The sequence below is a fragment of the Nilaparvata lugens genome, chromosome 6 (genome assembly GCF_014356525.2).
Source record: "Nilaparvata lugens isolate BPH chromosome 6, ASM1435652v1, whole genome shotgun sequence".
NCBI classification, from domain to species: Eukaryota; Metazoa; Arthropoda; class Insecta; order Hemiptera; family Delphacidae; genus Nilaparvata; species Nilaparvata lugens.
The window spans coordinates 14,824,769-14,851,030 of NC_052509.1; the positions used below are offsets into that span (position 1 = coordinate 14,824,769).

The following is a 26,262-nucleotide window of genomic DNA, read 5'->3' on the forward strand; positions in this document are numbered from 1 at the left end:
GAAGTGTACTAAATCTCACTGTGACTAATGAAGTTATCATGGAACGTATTATATAAACGTGGGCAGGTAGTTGTTATGACATTTTTATCAAATCACGTAAATCTTCAAATAAGTTTCTATATATTCTCTATTTTTCATGGATGAACATAATATGATATTATCGTTGTTACATCGTATATCTTAATAACCTTGTGGAAGGTTAGTGAGCATCTGCTAACAAATGTATAAATTTTGGCTGTGCTCATGGCAATGACCTCACTGATATAATTTCATCCTTCGGTTCGCACCATTCAGAATAAACTCGAATCAGGTTATCATATCGCTGATTGAGGATATAATAAAGGATCTTGCTTGATGAAACTTGGAATTTCAGGTGGATATTTCACACCATGAAAGTGAATTGTGTAGAAGTAGCTCTTTTAATGTTAACGGAGAATGCAACTTATACCAATTGAGAAATAAAAATACTAATTGAAATAACAAGCGAAGAAAGCATAGGAAATATTCGGGAGGAAGAAGAATTACAAGATGATCAAGAAAAAAAGAAAAAGTGAAGAGCTTTGACGCGACTAGTAGCCTACTGTACCACAGAGTGAAAAACATAATTATTCAAAGAATAAGGGTTACTTCTTCTGTGGCTGTACCAAGCACTGTGAATTGCCAAAAGTTATTGCTAAGAAAATAATAATCAATGTCAAATCCCTTCTTGCAGTTTTTGTGATCGGAAATTTCCCAGGAATAATAATTATTGAAATGTTTCTGCTAAAAGAACATTATCGTTTAGTATGATAATCAGAGCGAACGTGGACTTGAGGATAGAACCTTTTTTAAATTAGAATATCAGCAAAAATCTTTGCTTCTGATAAAAGTCTTTGCTCATAAAATACCGTATAAATCGATATAAAAGGATGCTTTCCTATTATCCTATATGAGTAGATTCAGTTTGCTGATGGCTTTTACAGTGAGATTCACTTTAAACTGCCATAATTCCCCATAATTACATCGAAGCTTGCTATTGAACCAATGCTGTCAGATGCAAGTGAATTGCACAATTCGGTGCTAGCTCCAGAAACTTAGTTCAAAATTCCACCGCTATGAGCGTGCCGTGTTGGGATACTGGAGGCGGGAAAACATTTGAAAAGACGCTGATGCTCAAATTCGCATAGAGGTCTCAAAAGTGATTTCTATTCCTTTTTATTTTAAATTTATTGATTGTTTAGTTGTGGCAACAATTTTTTTCAAATCTCGAACTATCACTGAAAAATACTTAAAAATACTATGAGTCTTCTTCTTTCATTCAAGGTTTAAGCTCTTGCCTGTTCCGACTCACAACAGTAAAGATCTAAACCATTACATAGTATTATATATTAAAACAAAATTTTCTTACATTGAACATTAAATCTAAAAAATTAAATTAAAAATTTTCAGCAGCTATTACATATTTTACTGTCATCTTTCTTTTGAAGTCTACCTTTTATCTCTTTTCTCTGTCCGGTGGTAGTTCAGATAAATACTATAAATAAAACAGAGAATTCTATTTCTCTATGATGAAGGAAATCCGGTCTCTTGTAAACATAGTGCACTTTTAGGAGCAACATTTTATCATATTAAATATGACTTGTCTCTTGAAAATCACATAATTGTTGGTTAGAATCTGAATAAGATTAAATTAAACGAATTGACTGCAGATGACAGTATTGTTATAAAGAATGGTGCTCACCTGTGAAAATGCCTTATATAACCTTGTGGAAGGTTAGTGAGCATCTGCTAACAAATGTATAAATTTTGGCTGTGCTCATGGCAATGACCTCACTGATATAATTTCATCCTTCGGTTCGCACCATTCAGAATAAACTCGAATCAGGTTATCATATCGCTGATTGAGGATATAATAAAGGATCTTGCTTGATGAAACTTGGAATTTCAGGTGGATATTTCACACCATGAAAGTGAATTGTGTAGAAGTAGCTCTTTTAATGTTAACGGAGAATGCAACTTATACCAATTGAGAAATAAAAATACTAATTGAAATAACAAGCGAAGAAAGCATAGGAAATATTCGGGAGGAAGAAGAATTACAAGATGATCAAGAAAAAAAGAAAAAGTGAAGAGCTTTGACGCGACTAGTAGCCTACTGTACCACAGAGTGAAAAACATAATTATTCAAAGAATAAGGGTTACTTCTTCTGTGGCTGTACCAAGCACTGTGAATTGCCAAAAGTTATTGCTAAGAAAATAATAATCAATGTCAAATCCCTTCTTGCAGTTTTTGTGATCGGAAATTTCCCAGGAATAATAATTATTGAAATGTTTCTGCTAAAAGAACATTATCGTTTAGTATGATAATCAGAGCGAACGTGGACTTGAGGATAGAACCTTTTTTAAATTAGAATATCAGCAAAAATCTTTGCTTCTGATAAAAGTCTTTGCTCATAAAATACCGTATAAATCGATATAAAAGGATGCTTTCCTATTATCCTATATGAGTAGATTCAGTTTGCTGATGGCTTTTACAGTGAGATTCACTTTAAACTGCCATAATTCCCCATAAATTACATCGAAGCTTGCTATTGAACCAATGCTGTCAGATGCAAGTGAATTGCACAATTCGGTGCTAGCTCCAGAAACTTAGTTCAAAATTCCACCGCTATGAGCGTGCCGTGTTGGGATACTGGAGGCGGGAAAACATTTGAAAAGACGCTGATGCTCAAATTCGCATAGAGGTCTCAAAAGTGATTTCTATTCCTTTTTATTTTAAATTATTGATTGTTTAGTTGTGGCAACAATTTTTTTCAAATCTCGAACTATCACTGAAAAATACTTAAAAATACTATGAGTCTTCTTCTTTCATTCAAGGTTTAAGCTCTTGCCTGTTCCGACTCACAACAGTAAAGATCTAAACCATTACATAGTATTATATATTAAAACAAAATTTTCTTACATTGAACATTAAATCTAAAAATTAAATTAAAAATTTTCAGCAGCTATTACATATTTTACTGTCATCTTTCTTTTGAAGTCTACCTTTTATCTCTTTTCTCTGTCCGGTGGTAGTTCAGATAAATACTATAAATAAAACAGAGAATTCTATTTCTCTATGATGAAGGAAATCCGGTCTCTTGTAAACATAGTGCACTTTTAGGAGCAACATTTTATCATATTAAATATGACTTGTCTCTTGAAAATCACATAATTGTTGGTTAGAATCTGAATAAGATTAAATTAAACGAATTGACTGCAGATGACAGTATTGTTATAAAGAATGGTGCTCACCTGTGAAAATGTTAGTGAAATTGGAATCCATCAGCGATTTTTGAAACACCATTTTCGCTTTATTATAATTGTTTCAACGATTTTCAGAGAATTCCTCAGAAATACTTTCTTGTCTCTTACAAAACTTTTATTACAAGCTCAATATAAGAGCTGAATGAGTGGTGGAATAGCGCATTAAGCGCTATATCTAATGACCAGATCTACAGTATAGTATATATGTCTACATCTACATCTATCATACCTACATGTTCATGACCTATTTTATATTTCAGAACAATAGAGACTCCATATCTATAGTAAAGCAGAGAGCAACATGATGGAGGAAAATCAAACTCACAACAAAAAACTGATATCATTTATTCATATTCTTGAGCTCACATAAATATAAAACTAACTTAGAATTCTCGGTGAATATACATCGATCACAAATTAAAACTATTCATTTATCATTAAAACAGAAAGCGTGTGAAGGTGGTGAATAGAAGGCAAGAGAGTTTATGAAATTTAAATGGATGAACATAGATGAATAGTTTCACTTAACAACTTGATCCTCCATTGAAATCAGTCTCATGACTTTGATCATTTTCAACATTAAGTTTATTATCCCCATCTAGTCATACGACCTTGGTCAACTTAGGTTAGGCTATTTATTTTTAAAATTTCTAATATAAATAGTGTAGGCCTAGAGCTCATTTGGTGCTCCTCCACTACTCATGTAGTGCTTCTCTTTCTTGTTCCAACAATATATTTAATATTTTTCATTTTGACTTCTTGTGGAAAACTTCCCTCTTTTGATGAATGCTACCTAACCTAAGCTAACTTAACCTATTTGTAACAAACAAGCCCTATTCTCATTAGGAAACATCTCTTTAACAATATCATCCAGAATAGGAATGACATTTGAACCACTAATAATAATAATAATTGACGCCTATTCATAGAAATGTAGATGACATTTGAAGAATTGCAAATTGAAATTCTTCTACAATATTGAGCCAAAACATAATTTTCCAATAATATGTTCTCTGAATTTTGTCGAGTTGGTAAAATTGGTGGTTTACAACTTGTTGAGAATAGAATATGTTTGGTAATATATCATAATGAGTTTGAACAATAGTCACATCAGTTGAAATTTAAATCCTGATCAGGCACGGAATAGTAGACTTTGTTTTTGCTGTCCTGAAAAAATACTTTTTTTGACTTGTCGGGTTTTTTTACGGAAGGTAGTGAATTATATATATCAACAAGGCTTTACAATACAAGACTTAATCAATGAGAACAGGACCTCATCTCTTGTGCCAAAGAGTGTTTTGAATGTTTTTCAAGTTGACTCCTTCCGGAGAACTGCCAATGAACCTAACCTAACCATCACACATTCCATGATTCACACTCGAGTCACGGGGTCACATGGCGTTTCTAATCACAGCTTGTTTAAAGTGAACGTTGAATTGTCTCGATTGCTACTATCTGACGCCTTTTCTGACTCTGTTGATGAGGATGGCACCGATAGCAAAGAAGGCGCACCAGGCCAGTGTTGACAGGAATCCCCTGTAGACGACTGGGTTTGAGATGCTGTAGCCTCGCAGTGCTATGCTGTGGTAGCTGGTGACTGCCGCGTTCACTGGAAGCACCCACATGGCTGCACGCATGATTGGGTGTGCGCCTTCCATTGGCCACAGAGTGCCTGGTAAATACAACAACAAAATTGTAAGAAGATTGAGGAAATCAAAAGTTTTATTTTAGTGCTTATTAAAAAGTATTATAATACAACAAAAAATTGTAAGAAGAATTCAAAAAAATCAAAATTCTTATTTCAGTTCTTAAAATGTAGGTATTTAGGGGTACTTATTTTTTATTTAGAAAATAACATACCTTTTTTTGAAAAGTTTAATATAAAATAAAAGATTAAAAACACAAATTGGAACAAATAGTTTCTAAGTTTCACATCATCTTCAGTTTTTAAAAATTAATTTCAAATAAACGTTTACTAATGGTTTTTTCATTTAAAAAAGATTTTTATTGAAATTTATTTTTAAAACCTGAAGATGATGTGAAACATCGAAACTATTTGTTCAAATTTTTGTATTTAATCTTTTATTTTATATTAAACTTTTTAAAAAAGGGTACAATCAATAATGTACCAAGAATACAAAGTATTCTAGGTACCTTGGGGACAATGATGTTATTTTCTATCCAACCAGTGGTTTTTCAATTTTTTTAAATTATCATGCATTACAGGATCCTAGAGAAAAATATGAACAATATAGGCTAATCATGTGAGAAAATTCATGAAAAATATTCTAGGTCTGAAAGGGTTATATAAAATATGAGTAGCCCTGAATACATACATTTTAAGAAGATATGAAACCACTAATATAATGTGTGGTCTGTTTAGAGTGATTTTGAGTTGCAAGCCCTTAATGCTTGCCCTTGAAAAATCTAGAATTTATTAAATAAATATGATCTGCACAGTATAATTTCAATAATCTTTAGTACGTTATTCACATTTGAAATTTAATGAAGGTTATCAAGCCTATTACCATGAGTGAATAAATCAATTAATTTGATAGTAAAACTACATCCAGCTGTTCACAATTATATGGATGGTACAAACCAATGGATACACTGAAATTAACAATACAATGCAAAATGAAGTGTAACTTTGAAATCCAATAGTTGAAATTGGAAAAAAGTTATTCAACAATACGTCTTAGCCCAAAGAGCAGATAACTTTAAAATCAAAAAAGCTGGACAAAGAAAGTTAGGCAACGGTTGCTTTCCTTGAAGGCTTACAGAGTAGGGATATCATATTTTGTTTTTCTTTCGATATTCAGCAGTTTTCTGCATCGAAGAATATTGTCATCTGCATTATTATTAACTCTGCTTATTCAGTTTTGAAACATTTACATGAAAATATAACTTGAATTTGATCAGCGAAAAAGCTTACCTGTAGTCATGAACAGTGCTAATACTGTTCCCGTTCCAGCATAAGAGCAATTTGTATCTGAGTCATGAATTTCACTGAGCATGAAACCTGTAAATAAAAGTAATAAACGAATAATGTTAAAGCTCAATATTTGAGAATATGTTCTTCAAAAGTTACCAATTTTATGAAATGTATCTGAAAACATTATTAACACTTGTAAGGTTCATTGACGGCATGAATTGTACATTCAGGCGATGTTAAATATTTTATAAAATAGGAGAAACTGAATCAAGTCAATTACCAATTAATTTATTTATAATATTATGCACTGCATTCGAACACCAACAGTTCCTTGCCTGCTCTTCCCGCAAGTGGGACTCTCCATCAACAAAAAGCCATATGAATTTCCATTAATCTACTTTTTCCCATTACACTCAGCGCTCAACAATTTTTCAACCTTTTTTTCAATCTTATTCCCTTTCATAGCCAACAGGGTAACGGAAAAACTCATAAGAGGTGAGTCTAAGCCGCCACTAACTATAGAGAGTAAGAGAGATAGATATATCTCGAGAAATGAACGGTTTATGATAATTTTAATAAAATGAAGACGCAAATGAGTATCTAATGTGCATATTTCCATTTTACTAATTCAATTATCATCTATCAACAGAATTGTATCATTTTTACTGCTGTTATTAGATTAAAAAACGTATTTATTATTTTTAGAACTCGTGGCTGGAGCTCAAGGCTTCTTTTTCCAGTCACGCCAAAAACTATTGTAATTTAATGATTATTTTATTTGTAAAAATATTTCTTGTATTTGGCAATAAATGTATTATTCATTCATTCAATTGCATTAAAATTACTCACCATAACACATCCCAGCAATTTCATTGATGAATGTGAGAAGAATAAGGAGGTAGAGGTCCCCTTCAACTGGATTATCAAAAATGCCATAAGCTGTGTAGAAAATGATTCCAGTTTGACAGAAGAGGATGAAGATCTGTACAACTGCATGAGCGGTAACTATTTCCAGCATTGTCATTCCTAAATTATACAACAAGCATTAATCTATGTTTTAAAGTAGAAAACAAGTTTCCAGTATAAGAGTTTATTATTCATTCACTCTTAATAATAATAATAATAATACTGAGGGTAATGCCCACATCATAAGCTCTTAGGTTTGTGAGTGGGTACATATAGTGAAAGGGATGATGATGATGATAAGAGATGACGACTAAGAAGGGATTCAACAATAAATACATCATCAGAATTATAGAGAGAAAAAAAAATTAGGTAATCTTGTGCTATTCCTCTCCCAAATTTAGATAAGGCTACACATTATAATCTTGGAGTTTTTACAAATTGGCAATAAACTATGAACTGTCTAAAATGATCAAAGTAAAGTCATATAAATGGTCATTAGTGTGCAAGTGATAAGTTACAGTACGGTATCTATTTCAATGTTATTGTTTCAAAAAGAAAAAAATTAAAATCTGAAACCATTAACTCAATACATTGAGTAGTTGTTTCGGTGATAAAATATATAGTTTGAAAATGTGCTGCTAAAACTAAGTGAGAAAAGATAATATTCCACTGTGGATAATAAGTCTCGGACTTCAAAGTTTGATAATTTCTTACTTCTTGTGAAGTTTTCTGGGAAAGCACCTTATTCTTAATGAAGATTAGCACCTCACAAGTAACTTTACAGTAATTACTCATATTTAAACGATGTTATCAAATTTAATACAAAATGAATTATTCACCTGCAATCATTTTCCTCTCCATAAGACCACTCAGTTTCTCCAGCATGATAGCGCCTGATGTAAAGAGCATAGGCAGATAAAAGCTGAATCTGTAAAAATGTCAATATTGATAAGGAAAATTTTAGTTTTGGATCGTGTAATAATGAATGTTCAGTAATTGGATGAGCAAAACCCATGAAATTCGGATCACAGAAATCGGATGATAATGATTTATATAATGACAGGTCAATTTGTAGCAAAGGAACCAGAATTTGACTGACAAATTAATGTAACATATCATTTGTACATAAAATGAAGATTTTCCAACATTAGAAATTTCTAACTACTTTGAAGCTTTTCAAATTTGGATCAAGTAAGATAATGGTTAACTCGTTCAGGAATAATATTCGTTTTCAAAGTTAAAATATCTCTACTACAAATTTTAGAATTGTTTGAGTTTGTTCAAACAATGTAACTTATACACTTCAACATCTAAATATTCATTCGAATAATTGTACTTACGACATCAAGTATCCAGGTAACGTGGTGTATGAAAAAAGAGGGTCACTTCCACCGTAGATTGGTTCATTATACTGGAAAATAGAAAATATCAAATAAAAATTGCAAAATATGACTTGGATGTTTATCAAATTAAAAGCAATACTGACTTATTACTATTGAATGGAAATGAAATTCAACTGGCACCAGTAAATAAGACTTATGATGAAGTTAATGTTTACTTCGATTCCATTGCATTGTTTAATACCGTAACAGAATACCATGCTGAGTTTGATCCCATTAAGAGCAATCAACAGCAAAAAAAAAAACGGTTTCAGGAATTTATTTCATTTTGATAACTTGTTACAATAAAATGAAAAAATCAAAAGTGCCAAATGGCTATGCACAGTCTTAATCCAATTCACTATTTAAAAAATGAGGTGTTTCCACATTACACGCGTTACAGTATACCGTTTGAAAATAAATTCCATTCGAGTAGTGAATTTTATAAGTTTTCTTATTAAACTGTTATAATTAGCTATAGCAATGAACTTATTTTGGTTGTCTTACCTATATGACATAAATTTTATGAGGGGAAATCCTCAATTTTGCATTATGCTCTAATACTATAAAATCTAATGGTCACTATCCATCACTGAATGGAAAGGGGGGGGGCTTCACCGATTCACGATTTCAATAATTGAGTTGCTTTTTTGTAATAATTGGATGATTAATAAATTACATTCAGTGAGTTATATTATTTGCTCTATATTTGAATAATTAATAGAACGAAATTCCTACTACTTTTGTGTATGATATCCTACTATTTTGTATGTTACTCTGAAGACTTCCTCTACTGCGAAGTCAATATGAATTTAATAGTAGAATAATCATTCAAGCTCCAATCATACCTTGATTGGAATCTTTCCTGCCTCGGCAATACTTCCACATGCTTCATAAACTTCTCCAATGAAGTTGTTATAGGTGGTCAGCAGCATCCTTTGCAGGCTGGTTCCAATGACATGATCTGCATTGTAAAAGAGTTTAAATTAGTAAAGCCAAATAAATTATGAATAACACAACAATGGTTGTATTTCCAATTAATGAAGGAATAATTACGCAGTAAATACCCTTCTTTTAAAACTTTTCTATATAAAACACAACAACTAGTTTCGGCTTTCAAAAAAAAACTTATAAAAGTTTTAAAAAAGGTACAGGAAGTTATTTCTTTATCAATTAACAATAAATTCAACTATTGAAATACTTTATTAGATTATATTTCTATTATGCTCAGTTATTGAGAGGCTTAGCATTTCACTAGGGTATATTAAATATCCACTCACTATAAAAATTGTATTTTTGTATGTATCATTGAAAATAGCATTGTGAGATGGAATTTTTAAATTAATAGCACATGAGTTTTAGAGTCTATATCACAGTTGGGAATTTCATAAATTCTTCCTCAGTAAACTTTTAAGATATTTTCAATCTTAATAAAAGGATAATAATATCTAAAATATATCTAATATTCTTCAGGAATTAAATTATCACTACAATAAACAATACATTGCATTTATGATAAATTAAATTACCTGATCAGTCCTACGTACTGTTAACTACCTGTAGAAGTAGAAACGAAGGGTAGCAATCAAAAGCTAGATTATCGAATATATTTGTCATTCTACTAAAATCAAACTTGTTTCCAGGTTGATCAATATTTTTCAGCAAATATCCATGGTTGAACTTACAAGTATTTTCTAGTTGTTTCCGAAAAAAACCTTGTCAAAGAGGAATTCGTCTACTGCAACTGAAGTCGCTAGTTCATTAAAACTACCTAGCTCATAACACTTTGTTCCTTATGATAGTAGATAGATAGATAGATAGATAAATGACTTTTATTTACACTTTACAATAAAAGTGATGTGGGCGAAATTGAGGCAATAGAAGCCCCCTCTTCCATTTAACCCACGATGATGAGTACAAAAAAATAATAATAGTACAGAGACTATATAGAATCAATTTATTATTTACAGTCACTTTATGTGATAGTACAGTGACTTTAGATAAAGTACGGTATATAGTCTCTGTATTTGATAGTATAGAGACTTTATAATCAGATACTTTATTTATAGTTTTTGTATTTGATAGTACAGAGACTTTATATTCAGATACTTTATTCATAGTCAATGGATTTTATAGTACAGTACAGTGACTATGAAAATATAATAGAGTGATTTGATAGACATAGTACTCTTCAGTTTATGTGAAGTCTAACCAGTTGCCACTAGTATTATTTGTTGAATATTTCTTCATTAAGTCCCGTACTTCTATTGGAAAATCTACTTATTCCTTCCTATCTTCCTGATTATTTTCCTCCCTCATCCTGTCCCATAATTTCCGGAGTTTAATTTGATTCAAAAGTGAAAATCCTCACCTGACATATCCAGTCTAACATCGACAGTGCCATCTCTGACAACTGATTCAGCGGTGTCAAAGCCGTAATCAATTCTCTCCAAGACTGCTATCGTGTAGTTCCTGGTGAAATGCAGCAGACCCCATACCTTATTTCTCTCCAGAGCTGTTTGCCCAGTTTCAAGCTTGTTGTACTCTATCTGAAAACCAAATTACTTATTTATTTATCATTCACAATTAAATTGAGCAAAAAAGAAACAGACTACAGTCAAAAACTTCTTTTATCCCAATTTCATGAAATAAATTGTCCAAATAATGATATAATATTGTTTTAATAAATAGTTAAACTCATTTTTATTGAAAAATCCACAAAACGTAGCACCACACATAAATTATACCATCTTATTTGAAGTTTCATTGTTTAACAAGCACTCAATGTTCCATTTTATTTCTATGGCTGATGTAGGTGATGCTAATTAGGTAGATATAGGTGTTGAGGTAATTCAGGATGTTGAATGGACAATTCCAAGTACCTATTCTATTATTATGAATTTAGACAAGATTATAAATTATTAAATAATTCTATATTTTGTGAATATTTGAAGTTTGGTTTTTGTTTTAACGGAAGTTTCATTATCAATTTATCTAAATTTGAAATTCTTTGTTTTATTCTGATTCATAGTTTCAGATTGAAGATTTGCTGTTGAAATTGAAGTGAACATAACCTACATAATATTTGGATGATTTGTGACAAAATCAGGAAAATTGAAGAAGTTTTGGGCAATAGCCTGTTTTTTTCTTTTCCGACTATTGTATTGTTCGCTCTATCTAATAAATAAATAAATAAATAAAACATATACATTCCAATTGAATTATTGATTAGGTACAGCCTTGATGTGAAACCAGTTTTTGGAGGAGTAATATGTTTCAGATGGAATTCCACAATAATCCCTGTAAAGTTGATGTAGGTCTACCACTTATAACTTGTGTACCTCTTGAATAACCTACATTAACCTGATTGGTAATCTTGATTTTAGAAAAAAAGAGTTATTGAACAGAATGAACAAGAACGAATGACTTCTTCACAGTTGTTAATAAATTCAGTAAGATAATTGAAAAATGCAATTTTTTAGAAAAGACTCGCACCCAATTTATGATGATTGAGATTGTTTAAAATAGTTTTAGATAGTTATAATGAATGGAATCAATTTCCTTGATAGTATAAAATTAATTTGGTTCGGGTGGTTAATGTTGGAATTTGGTTTTGGTTGAAAATTGGGTTCTAAGTTCAACCATGATTCTGACTATTCAATTTTCTTCTCTTATTTTATGAACAACAGCAATGATAAATAAAATAAGTATAAATAATGATAATAGAAAAATAAGCCATTTCTAAAGCACATCTTCAAACAACACAGCTCTATGTGATATATTTCTTTGTATGTAATTTTTTTTCAAACTCAAAATAATGATCTCTTTACCAGATTGAAATCGTTATCCTTGAGGTGCTCGAAGTAGAGACAACTCAGTGGTTTGTCGAAATAGCAGTTGAAGTCGGTGTAGTTGAAGGCCTGCTCTGTAGAGTTCGCTTGACAGTCAGCCAAACTGCCCAATTCCTCGCTAACAATTCCCAGCGACAAGCCAGTTGGTGTCTTGCCGAACACTGAGCAGTATATTGTGAATAGCAGGAATGGCAGGAACAGCAGGAACATCATTATTCTGAAAAATAATAATTTTTTATCATAGTAGGCTAGATAAATGATAATTTGTAATTTGTACTTACACAAGTGAGTTAGTCATTGACCTATATGAAATTATTGATTTGAACATACAGTTAGTAAAAGATTTGATAATAATAATATTATAGAAAGTTAGATTCGTATAAATTATTATAAAATCAACCACAACATCAATAATAGATTTATTTCTCACAGTCAATTTTTTTAATATTTGGATTTTGACACACTTGAAAATTGTGCTAAGTTTTTTGTTTTTGAGTACGGTACCATAGAGAAACAATAGCATAAGTAGATATCCCATCGTATAGGGCGTTTATGTAGTAAAGTTTACTGTCAAGCCGGTAGTCCACGTCTTTTCCGTGAAGCTGTGTGACGCTTGTAGTCTCTCTGTCTCTCATATTGTGCCGTTCATACACTCCCACCCGGCCAAAACAGTAAAAATCGACAATAATCGACAGTAATCGGCTTGAGTTAGCAGTAAAAGTTGCGACATAAACGCTCTATACCATGGGATACTTACGCTTACTCTACTCTACTCTTTTCCTCTATGACGGTAACTACACATTGTTTTAGAATTACGGCGTGGAGTATGTACTTTGTTTAGATTCTGAATTTCCAAAAAATAGAAATAATGACCAATTTGGCTTTCAGACATAAGTTTTCTCCTCTTTATCTCTATAGTGAGATCTAGTAAAAAGTTTATTTCTAAAGCTATCTGTGAAGTTATAAAGAATTATTAATTCCATAGTAATTCTATGAATAAATATTATTCTTTGTTCAAACAATAATGTTTTCAATTATCATAGCTCTTCTATGTTATATGAATAAATATTAATTTATTGCTATGGTTCAAAATAGACCAATAATTTAGTGATAAATTATTTTTGTGTTAAAATTGATTCAATCTACTCATAATTTTTTCAATTCAGATTTACTTCCAAGCACCTATATTTATTTCTTCATTAATTTCTACTAGATTATTGATTACAAAATTGATTCAAATTATGTATTGCTTAGAATAGCCTTTTGATGTTTCCTATTAGATGATGATTAATAAATAATTTGTCACTTACGGCACATTTCGTTTCATCCATACGACATTTTTAAATAACTGAGCTGAGAATCTGGATTTCTTCCACATTTGACTAGATATTAGAGGAGGTTGAAAATGTTGATTTGCCATCTTTTTATAATCAGTATCACTCTGAAAACAAAGATTTAACGCATATTTAGATCAATATTATATACAAAATCAAATAAGAAGCTAAAATTTTGAGCCATCTCTCAAAAACAGACTAAATCTCTAAAAATTCAATGCTGAAAATCTCCAGCATGTTATTGTTATATCACTGTAGTAGCGTTATTCTGCTGTTATCAATGTAGTAGCGTTAGAAGAATTTCTCCAGTGTTTGAAGGAAGCTAGATTTCAAAGTTGCAATAATTTAACTGCAAGTACATGCAACATTCAGTACTTTACTTTAAATAATCGCTATTGAAAAATGAAGTGGCTATTTAAATGTGTCTATTAAATGTGTCTATAAAAAATGGAGTGTATATTAGGCAATGATAAAGTGTCTATAGAAATAAAGATAAAATGATAAAGTTTTCAGTACAGCGAGTTAATCCTCACCTTCCTATCTGAACCATAATATTGACTATGTATTATTCTATTCATAATTTCTGTTTCAATACAAATATATATTGCCTACATCTACAGGCTTTAGTTTTTCAATTTTCCCACTGTTTCATTATTCCTTTTCCGGCTATATGAAACAGCATTGTTGTTAAAAGAGACAAGAGTGAGTTGTATGAGGAGAAATAAAATAATTCAAGTAGAAAATATAAGAGAGATTTACCTCGGTTAAATCTTCGTTTGATTTGTTTGACGCTTCGTGCTGTTTTTGACTTAGCTCGAGGAACACTTGCTCCAGTGTGTTACAATTATGAGATGCCATCAGAGTCAAGGGAGGCTCTTCAGCAAGGAGAACTCCGCCTCTCATCAATCCAATCTTAATACAAATTTGGAAAAATAAAGAATTAGAAGTCAAGTAATAAACTCTTCAAAATTGATAACAACTCGTTTGCCAAGCATTTCAGCGATGAATAACTTTTTCGTTAAATGATAACTTTTTTAATATAATTAATTTCGAGGGTCTCATTACCAAGTCTGGAATAGAATAGACATTAGAACTATTGATAATCATTTTTGAGAGAATTCAGTTTTAGTGAAAACTAATAGCCTAATGTTTAGGATTGGTTTGCTTCAGCATCTAAATAATGTCATTCAAATAAAATTTCTACAACCTCAACTGAACAGTATTTTGATGATCGAATATCAATTTTCTCAACCGTTGCATTTCTATTTGTAGAACAAGTCTCAAATTGAAAAGTATTCGTATTATTATGGCATATAAATATTCAATATTCATAATAAATTTTACAAAAAGAGTTGAATTCTTTGGCTAAAACCTTGATTAATTCTGTCAAAGTTTATGAAAAATCAAGATTACAAATAACAATAAACTGCACGGCTGGATGAGATGGGAGATGTAAGATTTCTAACTAGATAACAAAAATGTCTAATCTCGAAATTTTAAAATTAATTCTCATTCATTCATTGCTCCAATAAATGACCAACAATAACCCAGAATTCATTCATCCAATGAAAAATATATCTAAGGAAACAGAAAGTTAATTATGCTGTTGCAAAAATCAGGAGAAATGAGATCCAATTAATCAATTTGAATAGAGCTTGATTTAGTTTTTGTTTGATAATTATTACAAGTTACTAGTTGAAATTTGGACACAATACTCACTAGTTGGCATTGCCGAGCCTCCTCAATGTAATGTGTTGTGATAATAATAGTTTTCTTTTCTTCTAAAGCCATTTTAACAAGCGCATCCCATATCCTGCAAAACCAAGACTAGAATAAATCTTCAAGTCAGGCAATCAATTTCAGAATGTCCAGTACGAAATACGTGGGAGTGAATAATTGGAATCAGTCAATAAATAACTGATAAATAGTGAATATTCGATTCAATTATAATGAGCCCTTCATCCTTTTTATCGGGCAATATGTTGCTACTGTATAAGAATGCTCTTATCGTTTAATAAATAGGAAATTTCACATGCATTATTTTGCATACAATGCGTTCATAAAAATTCCAGTTTAATGATTGCAAGCTGAGAATTTAAATAACATGACTTCATGCTCACTTGATGTAATCAACTCCTTCTGTTAAGGAATCCATGTTTCAATGTATGTTTCTGATAATGATGTGCATGTTTCTTCTAATAAAACTTTTGTAAGTCTTAATAAAATATCTTCATAAAATAGTGACAATGACATTAATGTATGAAGATTTACGCCAACTTTAAAAGCTCAATCTATAATAATCTCTCTATTTTTCCAATAGAATGTTTTATTTTAATAGGCTTGGTGGTTTCGTTGTAATAAAATGTGATGGCATCACACTTACAAAAACTATATGTCATCAAATAAACCATTTTTAACGATAAAGTTTTTATCAGACACAAGTAAGAATTCTAGAGCTGGTTTGATAGACTACAAAGATAATAAAGTTAAGCTTTTCCTTTCAAAAATTTTTAAGGATGTGGAAAAATTTCAAATTGTAAGACATCTGGACACTTCACTGTACACCGTTCAGTTGAGAAGGATGTTTTGGATGTATATTATCTTCTTTGAATTTAAAAATTATTTGTTTGTAATTGTTTTCTTTTATATGTACTTTTAAAATAAATTTTTGCTTGTCTGTTTGTACATGAAATAACAAAGAGAATCTGGTTAAGAGTAGTAAGTGTCTGGATTTAGAAGCATATAAAAATACTAATGGACTATTATATGAACTATATAGACTATTACATTCTATAAGCATATAAAAATACTAATGGACTATTATATGAACCACATAGACTTTCATATACTCTTTGCTAGAAGCCACTAAGATTGCCTGAATCTGAAGACAGATTATCTCACCTTTTTTTGAATTAATTCATTTATTTGCCAAAAACAAAATACAAAACTATTTTACATAATATAATTTACTGTTATTACACATGTATTTATTTATAAAAGAACATTTCATTTTGTATTACTCAATCCCATTTCATTCCTGATATTATCATACAGTTTAATTGTCTTCACTCTATAGAATATGTTGGTTCATTAATGAGATGAAGATATAGCATAAAACTCTATCATTTCTTTCACAAATAATTTTCCAGCAAATAAAAATATGAGTATAGGATATGAAAAATCGAAATTTAAATAGGCTACCTATCTCTCAATTAGGTATTTTAGAAATCACAATAAAAAAATCATAAATACTTGTAAGCACTCTTTTATGAGTATAGGATATGAAAAATCGAAATTTAAATAGGCTACCTATCTCTCAATTAGGTATTTTAGAAATCACAATAAAAAAATCATAAATATTTGTAAGCACTCTTTTAAAAACAGACAGAATTGTTACAAGGGAAAAAATTATACGCATTTGCAATAATTCCAGCATTATAGACTTCCCAGTTTCAGTGGTATATCAATGAATATTGTAAGTTTCATATTATGGTATTCTTGTACAATGATATTGAATTGACAATACAATGTATGATTAAATTCTGTTTCAGATGTACTCCGAACCACCAATAATTGTGTACGTACCTACTACACAGGACAGGATCAACACCGACCGTTGGCTCATCCAAGATGAGGAGTTGAGGATTGTGTAATAAAGCTACTGCGAATGAAACTCTTCTCTGTTGACCACCACTGAAGAGTAAACATCACAAGAAATATAAGAAAAAATATATCATAAAAAGTTACAAATGAATAAGAGATATACAGAATAGATCCAAATGAAGAAATAAATATTGAAAAACAGTAAAAAGTAAAATGAAGAACAGAATGAAAAACCAGAGAAAAATAGCATAAAAAGATATCCCGTGGTGAAGGGCGTTTATGATCCAAATGTTCACTGTTAACTCTAGTCGATAGTCCTAGTAGGTAGTTGTTTTTTGTGAAGTTATGTGACGCAGGTATTCTCTCACTGTACTTACACTCTCATTCCAACAAAACAGTAATAATAGACAGAAGTCGACAGTAATCGGCTCGAGTTAAGAAGAAATCGGATTGAAATTGGGAACATAAACGACCTATACCATGGGATGGATATATTCTTATGCTAACTTTCTGTTTTTCTATAATGGTAAAACTTAAATAACATAAACAATCACCCAGGACATCACAATTCCAATTCTTATGCAATCATGAATAATATTATTGTCGATTTATCACCACAAGGTATGAGTTTTTGATTTTTTTTCAAATAATGAAGTTTAAAAAACTTGACCGCAAGTTGATCTCACCTTAACTCACCAATGAAGCCCTCTGTTGGCAGATCGAAAAATGTCAACAATTCCTTCATGCGCATTTTCACTTGCGCTCTGCTCATGTCGAAAAGTTTCCCATAGAAGAAGAAAGTCTCCTCTATCGTGAATTCCTCGTTCAGTGCTACCTCCTGCAATTAAATTCAAGAGGAAGAATTGAGTGCCACTACGTCTGCTAACCTTTTTTTGGATCCCCCAAGAATTCCAATGACGTATTCTGCGGTCTGCATCTTCTCCCCCCCCCCCCCCTAACGTGTGAATTATATTGAATTTCCAGATTCTCAACACCACAAAGTTTCGTGTCATTTTTTGTCATTCTACTTATAGGGCCGGTCAAAGACCTTAAAGAGATCTTTAAGGTCTTTGGGGCCGGTTTCCGAGCTCGGGATTTAGCTAAGTCCTAGAATTTAAACAGCTGGAGTCAGAAAATTGGTTTTCCAAAACGGGGCGTAGTCACAGTCATTGTCATAGTCACGTTTGAATTAAATTTCGAAAAACTAGAAAATTGAATACAAAATAAAATAAAGAGAAAATAGTGTTAAGTTTCAGCTACTTTGAATTATTCAGGAATGTCTAATTTCGTCAAGGAAAAACGTTTCCACTTATAGAAATGAGAAAATAAAAACTACGACTACTGTTATAAAAGCTGCGACTACGCCCCTTTTTGGAAAACCAATTTTCTCAAAACAGTTGGAGTCAGAAAATTGGCTTTCCAAAAAGGGGCGTAGTCGCAGCTTTTATAACAGTAGTCGTAGTTTTTATTTTCTCATTTCTATAAGTGGAAACGTTTTTCCTTGACGAAATTAGACATTCCTAAATAATTCAAAATAGCTGAAACTTAACACTATTTTCTCTTTATTTTATTTTGTATTCAATTTTCTAGTTTTTCGAAATTTAATTCAAACGTGACTATGACAATGACTGTGACTACGCCCCGTTTTGGAAAACCAATTTTCTGACTCCAGCTGTTTAAATTCTAGGACTTAGCTAAATCCCGAGCTCGGAGATCGGCCCATACTATATCCAATATGAATGGATAACATTCGATACTGGAATGTGACAATAAATTATCCAGAATGTTATAATTTAAAGCCTACAAATTCCAAATTATTATATTTTTTTTATTTTAATATTGGTCTCTGCCCATCCCCTCTATTTTGTGTACCGACAATTTACATATCCGACGAATCATATTAAAACATAATTCTCACGCTACATATTATGTAGTGATATCTGTTACATATTGTAGCTTGTAACTGTGATTCTATCTATTAGCTCATATTGATTACAGCTTTGGCATTCAATCTTGACCAGCTCTAATCGTCCATAATGAGCAAGTGGTCTACATCATGTATAGGTAGCTCTCAAACAACGATCGCCTGACTTAGTAAAAGTGGAGAATTACTTTTTGGGGTCAAGGACACAGAAAACGAAATCAAGGTACAGTTACCTCATCCAAAACAAGTCTGCAGAGCAGAAAGAGAGAGCCGCAAGGGAAAGAGAGACCATGAAATCAAGAAAGAGAAATGTATGAATGAGAGTAAACAGCTGGTTAACTCGGTCCTATGTTAAAAAATAGCCAACCGGTTCGCCAATACAATCTACCCAACTATTGTATAGTAGTTATAGTAGAACATATTATAGTAGGATAATACACATAGTGATAGTTACTTAGAAACTAGTTAGTAGCTAGAAGTACCCAAGTGACAAATACTTAAAAAAAGCTTACCTGCTTTGTGTCAACCCTTGTATATATCTATAGCATAAGTTGATGGCAGGTAGATGAAGATTGTGAATAGCGATATAGATATATAGTTAGGAGAGAAGTAAATATACATATGTAGTTTTCAATGTAACCACGTGGTCAGCATATGCTACAATTTTACCACGTGGTCAGCATATGAATATTATTGAAGCAATTATTTGATGATCAGTTATTTGAATGGTGATCACATAAAACAATAAACATGATATATGAGTAAATGTATTTATAAATTAGGGTGTGAAGTAGATTAGGCTATATGTATGAAGTATTCAACAAATATAAGGTTGTACAATAAATTATAATTTAATAATTATTATAAGCTAATTAAGTTAGTTGAATCCGAATTCATAGGCTAAGGACAAATTTGTAAATAGAATAAATTAGGTATATTTGATTGAAACATGTTGGCAATGAGTATAAGAAACCTGCTTAATTAATTGATTAGTAATTAATTGGTATCTCATTAATTTGATTTATTCAACTCAATTGTAATGATGTACTGTATGACATTGTATTTTGTTCATTTCATGTATTTATTATTGAAGTATTTGCCATATCAGATTTATAAGATTGATTACTGTATTAATCAAATCAATGCATTCAATTGTCAGTATCCAAACTTTAGAGTTTAAATATTGATAAAATGTATGATATCATTTGTTTTAATAATGAAGGGGAGCCATAGTTTGAAATGATATAACATAATAAACATTATAATAAATTCAAATTGATATTTGAATCCAGTTTATTAGCAGAATATTAGCTTAAGAGTTTGAGTGTAGGCGGAGCTAGATGGCGAAGGGTGATGAGGGGTGTAAAATCGTGGTTCTAGTATATAAACAGGCAGACGATGCCTTGCAAGTTAGTGGCAGTTAGTGGCAGTTAGTGGCTGGGAGTTGCTGTTGGTTGCTGTGAGTCTCTTGGATTTTGGACAGTGTTCAGTGTAGGAGTGAGTTTTTGGTCTCAGACTTCAATTATCCTATAGGGAATTGACTGAGCCAGGTAAAGATTGTATTTAGAATTTTCAATTTTTCTCATTTAAAATCCACACCACCCCACCCTAAAAAGCCCAAATAACTATATCAAATTACATAGCATCAAAGTAAACAGCAAATTTAATTATTTAGCTCTTCTAAATACAAATCTGTAGATACAGTTTTAATTAACTTCTTGAAGCTTACAGTTGAAATTTTCTTCTAAGCACAAATAATAGTTTTTTTAAAGTAAGGCTCCCCTAATCATATTCATTCTTTAAAATTTATCAATTCTCTTATTTTTGACTATAATCGTATTTTTAACTAGAGGTGTTCAATATTTTGATTTTATGGTAATTATTCATATTGGATTAAAAAGACTAAGAAATTGTCAAAAACCGCAGATTTATTGATACTTGGAAAGACCGGTTTCGGTTATTACACCATTGTCAATCTCTGATAAACTCATTGAAGATCTATACTATGTCAATGCGAGTTGGCTGTACCACTGTAGTTTCTATATTGGGCATAGTAAGCTTATTTTTAATTCTTAGCATATTATGATATCAGGGGTGCCACCAAGCCCAACTCCCCAAGCTTAATGGCGCATCCCCCTAAATATCCCAAGTTGAAAAGTCCCTTCAACTTGTGCAAAGTTTCAATTTCGTATGTTCAACTATTATTTAGAAAAAAATAATAAGTGAAATAAGCAAAATGGCCGCTGCGTGAGTGACTGAAGACTTCCAGACAATTTAAATATGATATTTAGATATGTTTCTTCCCCAGGAACAATTATTCCCTAGAGTATTGATAGGGAGTTCGTAAACACTTATTATTAATTTTGTGTATGACTATGACCTACCTGTGGCATGTATCCGAGCTCCTTGCGTTTGGTGATGCCCAACGTGACCTGCCCGCTATCCAGCCGCCTGTTGCCAACAATACAGTTGAGTAGAGTAGTTTTGCCACAGCCACTCGGTCCCAGCAGTCCGTAACTGTAACGAGACCAATCAATTAGGCCGAATAAAAGTGCTGGCAATTAATCCAACCATTCTATTTATCAATCACTGATAGGCATCAATGGACCATTGCAGGCAAATTACAAACAATTTGTACTGTGCCTATTATCAGTCAGTTCTTTCATCACCTACTTGTTGGTTTGGAACCCACCTAGAATTAATTTGAGGCCCTTGAAAGTTTTTAATCATACGTGCATCAACAGACCATTGCAGACGAATTACAAGCCATATTGCAGTAAGCCTACTTCATTTCATTATTTTTAGTCAGTATTCTTTTATCACTGAATCCGTTTGGTTTGGAACCCACCTAGAATTAATTTGAGACTCCTGAATGGTCATTATCATACATTGCTTTTTAGACACTCATTCTTGTATCTAGGGCTTTACATCTTCAACAAAATACCATATGACCTAAGGACACTTCTTCTCCCACACTTTTCTACAAGGGAACTAAGAAATGGCTGTTTGAAATAAACGACACTTGGCTTTTGAGAAATAGATTAAGATAGAATAAAGGTGATGGATAATATGTGCTTTTTGTTTTTATTTCAGAATAATTCATTGGGTTTTGCTGCAGGCAGTATCGATTTTATGTACAGTTATGCGGACTATAGTCAGACTATTTTGTTTCTATACGATAAATCAATGATCGGAAAAAAATGTTTTCCTGGGAAAACTCTTTCATTTTGATAGCTTGATGATATACAAATCGAAAAACTTTTAAAAATATCACCAGTAGAAAGTTTATTTTTACACTTTGTACAGCCTTAATTACACACTGGCCACGCTTACTTGATGTAGAAGTCAGTTATTTTCCAAAAAGTGTTTGATAAATTCCATTGTTTTTTATGGTGGAAATAAAATCCATTATTCATGATCATGTTCTCGAATGTTTTGAACTTCAAAATATGTTATTTGAGTGTTTATCATATTTGATAAGTGATTGAATTTCTAGTAAATATCCATTTTCAATAAAAACGACTCAATACAGTCAAAACTAATTTATTAAAACAATTTGAGATACTAGATTCGTTGCTACACCATTATCAATCAATCTCTGGTAAACCTAAAGCTTGAACGTTGAGCAGCAGAATTATTGTACAGTATGGGTGCATGATGATGCCCTACGATTGGCCACTAGCTTTTGACCAATGGAGCTTGAGCTCGACTATCATTGGCTGAGACAAGGCACAACTATGCACAAGGCTATGCAAGGCACAAGTATTCCAAATATGGTCATGAGAACCGCTAATGGTTTCATGAGCTTATATATAGTCTCGGCAAATGACACCTTCATTGGTTAACAGCTTATGGCTTAACTGAAACAAAAAACTTTGACAAAATAAAGTCGTTTTCATTTAATAAGGATATCTACGATAACATTACAATACATAAATTCAAAACTATGCAATTTGTGAAACCAACTCGCAAATTGCAAGTATAATGACGAAAGCTTGATAGTATTTCTTTTAAACTTGATCCAAATTCTCAAATGGGATTATGAAATGAATCCACACAATTCCTAGGATGAATTCAATTTCAACTTGAGAAGTGATAAGACAATTTTTTTCTCATGCTCTCATATCAACCTTGAAAAATCAAATAATTACTTCTCATTGAATACTATATGATGTTATCACATTTTAGCTTGAAGACTTTATGGATGTTATATCATCAATTTGATGCTAATTAATTATGATATAATCAATGTAATGTTATGTAAAATTACCTTACAATCACATCTCATCTTCAATGGTAGATTCAATCAATGAGCTCATCTCTCAAGTAGTATTTTTTATACAACTGTATTTATGTTTTTTATTTTTGTCTTCTTAATGATCCGATAATCCGATATACGTCTCCAAAAAGTTCACTTTGAATTATGGATAATTCATCAATTATTGATTATATTCATCAATATCCTAAACACAGAATTATTGTCTTGAGGATATTTGAAAAGCTTCAACTCGGCGAATATGCTAGAAGGATTAGCAAGAAAAACTTACGTTGATGTATGTATGTTTCCAAATCGTAAAGTTCCAAGGTGAAGATGAAGATAATATGATAAGATATACCTTTTCACTAACTCCACCTTACTAGAAGTCATTCAATACAGTTTACAACATTAACGTTTCATAAGCTATATTTTGCATTTGCTTGAACATTACATTACATAATTATTATCTTTCTAGATATTATTGAACTTTATTATCTCTCTATCCTTCAACATCAAATCCTCTAATGTATATTCTCATTTGACAATAATTTGCAACATCATTAGCAAATTTATATTGAGAAAATTATGATTATGATCAAGCACTGTATATCATAACTGATTTATTTATTCATAACTTTATTGCACTTTGTCTACTTGATTATAGTTTGATGGCAAATAAAAATTTGATTTGATCTAATAATATTAATTTTATGATTAATCATCATTGTCGATTCATCTTTCATCAAAATATACATCTCAAGAAGTCTCTCTGTATTGAGATTCACTTAAAACTGTCACTGCAGTGAACGAATGGGAATCATTTATGTTATTTATAAGTAAAATTGACAGTTCAAATTGGATCGAGATCACCAACATCTATGTTATTCTTCCATACGATGATTATATTGCCTATTATTTGATGATCGATCATTTTTTCATTGTTTATGAGTGTGATAATCAATTTTCGCGTAAGCAGTCAAGTACAACCAAAAATTTACTAATGGGCCATCATTATTGGTCTCTAAATGTTTAGTGTTTGGTTACTAGCTTGTTGATTTGTTTCTTGTGTTACTATTAGCTTTTTTGTGTTTGATGATTTCATTTATTATTATAAAAAAACGGAACAGTTAGAACCAAAGTAAAAAAGACACTCTGGTTATGATACGAGATACATTTAATTAAAAAAAACATTATAATATGAAAAACTTATCGAATTCAGTTCCCTTGAATGAGCAACCATAATGCAAAATGTTGGCAATCACAAAACGCTTCAATACAGCATTGATTCGATGTTTTTTAGTTATTAGTTTACTCTCCAAAATGACGGACCTACAAATTTGTACGTTATCAGCTGCGGACTACTCTATCTGAAAAGAGTGCATTCAGTACTCCTTGTAAACAGAGACAAAAGATAAGTACCAGTTGTCTCTGTTGAGTACTAGAGTTTTATTATTATATAGGAATGCCTCCATTATCCCTAGCAAACTCTTTGTCTATAGTCTGTACCATACCCTTGCACATATCTGTACTACATATATATATCCTTGCAATTATGATTCTATTACTGTCGAAAAAATTGAAGAATAGTTATCAATCTGAAGGACGATCGCCATAAACTCCTCAAGAAAGTGGCAACTAGTCTCAAGGCAGAGACAAAGTATGCGGGATCAATGACATCCGAACAGTACAAATAATAATCTTAAGATAATTTTCGACGAAGACATTCATTATCTTAGCCACGAGATGTGAGCAAAAGATAGCGGTCGCTTGCCTTGACCGCCTTAATCTCAACCAAACCCAAATTGATGTTATTTACTCTTATTTGTCATCAAATAATATTGAGGTGCAACCAAAGATAACCAATAGAAGAATCTCTCACTCTCCTGGCATGCATCTCCCGTACACAATGTATGATGCTATGCATGAATTTCAACCTAGAATACTCTATCAATCTTGAGAGCCCTTATCATTTTTGGAGGAACAAGAAAAAGATGAGAACAATGTAGGCTACTGTTTACAGCTTAATTTTTTTGAATTTAGAGATGTTTGAATTGATGATGCTTTGCTGGATGACAATGCTGTTTGATGGAAATTTCCAAAATTCCTCATTGATATTTAAATTGGACCATTGCTCATTATCACGTTTTCATAACTACTACAGATCCATGGATTATCGAAAATTTTATTGGATATCAGTATCCTCTTCTTTTGTTGACAACTATTCAGGAATAATGTGTTGCAGTGGAAAATCAAAAGAGTTGCAATTTTGGGCGAAAAACCAAAGTATTCTAATATTTTAATGATATAGATGAAATTATGCAAGAGTCGAAAAGTGAGTTAATATAATAATTGCAGGTTATGTTATATGTCTTTCCTGTATAGGGCTACTTGTAATATAAATAGAAAGAAAAATAAAAATCTCAGTACCCTTTTTTTTAATTATTTTATCAACATGTATTAACGTTGATGCCATTTTCAAGTGATATGAAGTAAAAATCAATTCATATCACTTGAAAATGGCATCAATGTTGAAACATATGTTATAAAATAATTTAAAAAAAGGTACTGAGATTTTTATTTTTCTTTATATTTATGTTATGTGGTATGTAGATAATAAGTTTCATTGGAGACTATTATAGAATTGAAAAAATCAATTGTAGGTTGATTCAAGTAAACACGATTCTTATTTACCAGTGAGTTTGGTGCATTGATACCTAACTTCTTATCAAGAATATTCCAGTAATATTAATTCACTTTTAATTGTCCTCTCTGATAAGGAAGTTTTGT

At 31.4% G+C, this 26,262-nt stretch overlaps 1 protein-coding gene across 2 annotated transcripts in view; it reads right to left on the reverse strand.

The window, feature by feature from the left end:
• Positions 1-3,623: 3,623 nt before the first annotated feature.
• The window catches only part of LOC111052673 (ABC transporter G family member 23), a 74,791-nt gene continuing 52,152 nt past the window's right edge, over positions 3,624-26,262 (reverse strand). For both annotated transcript variants that reach the window (XM_039430197.1, XM_039430198.1), the window contains exons 3-16: positions 21,602-21,734; positions 17,980-18,131; positions 17,276-17,383; positions 15,410-15,503; positions 14,450-14,602; positions 13,667-13,797; positions 12,336-12,573; positions 10,877-11,054; positions 9,354-9,469; positions 8,467-8,537; positions 7,966-8,054; positions 7,070-7,246; positions 6,221-6,307; positions 3,624-4,957 (exon numbers count right to left, since the gene is read on the reverse strand). In XM_039430197.1, the coding sequence (XP_039286131.1) occupies positions 4,737-4,957; positions 6,221-6,307; positions 7,070-7,246; positions 7,966-8,054; positions 8,467-8,537; positions 9,354-9,469; positions 10,877-11,054; positions 12,336-12,573; positions 13,667-13,797; positions 14,450-14,602; positions 15,410-15,503; positions 17,276-17,383; positions 17,980-18,131; positions 21,602-21,734 (1,948 nt within the window). In that variant the 3' untranslated portion in view covers positions 3,624-4,736. The remainder of the gene's footprint in view (positions 4,958-6,220; positions 6,308-7,069; positions 7,247-7,965; positions 8,055-8,466; positions 8,538-9,353; positions 9,470-10,876; positions 11,055-12,335; positions 12,574-13,666; positions 13,798-14,449; positions 14,603-15,409; positions 15,504-17,275; positions 17,384-17,979; positions 18,132-21,601; positions 21,735-26,262) is intronic.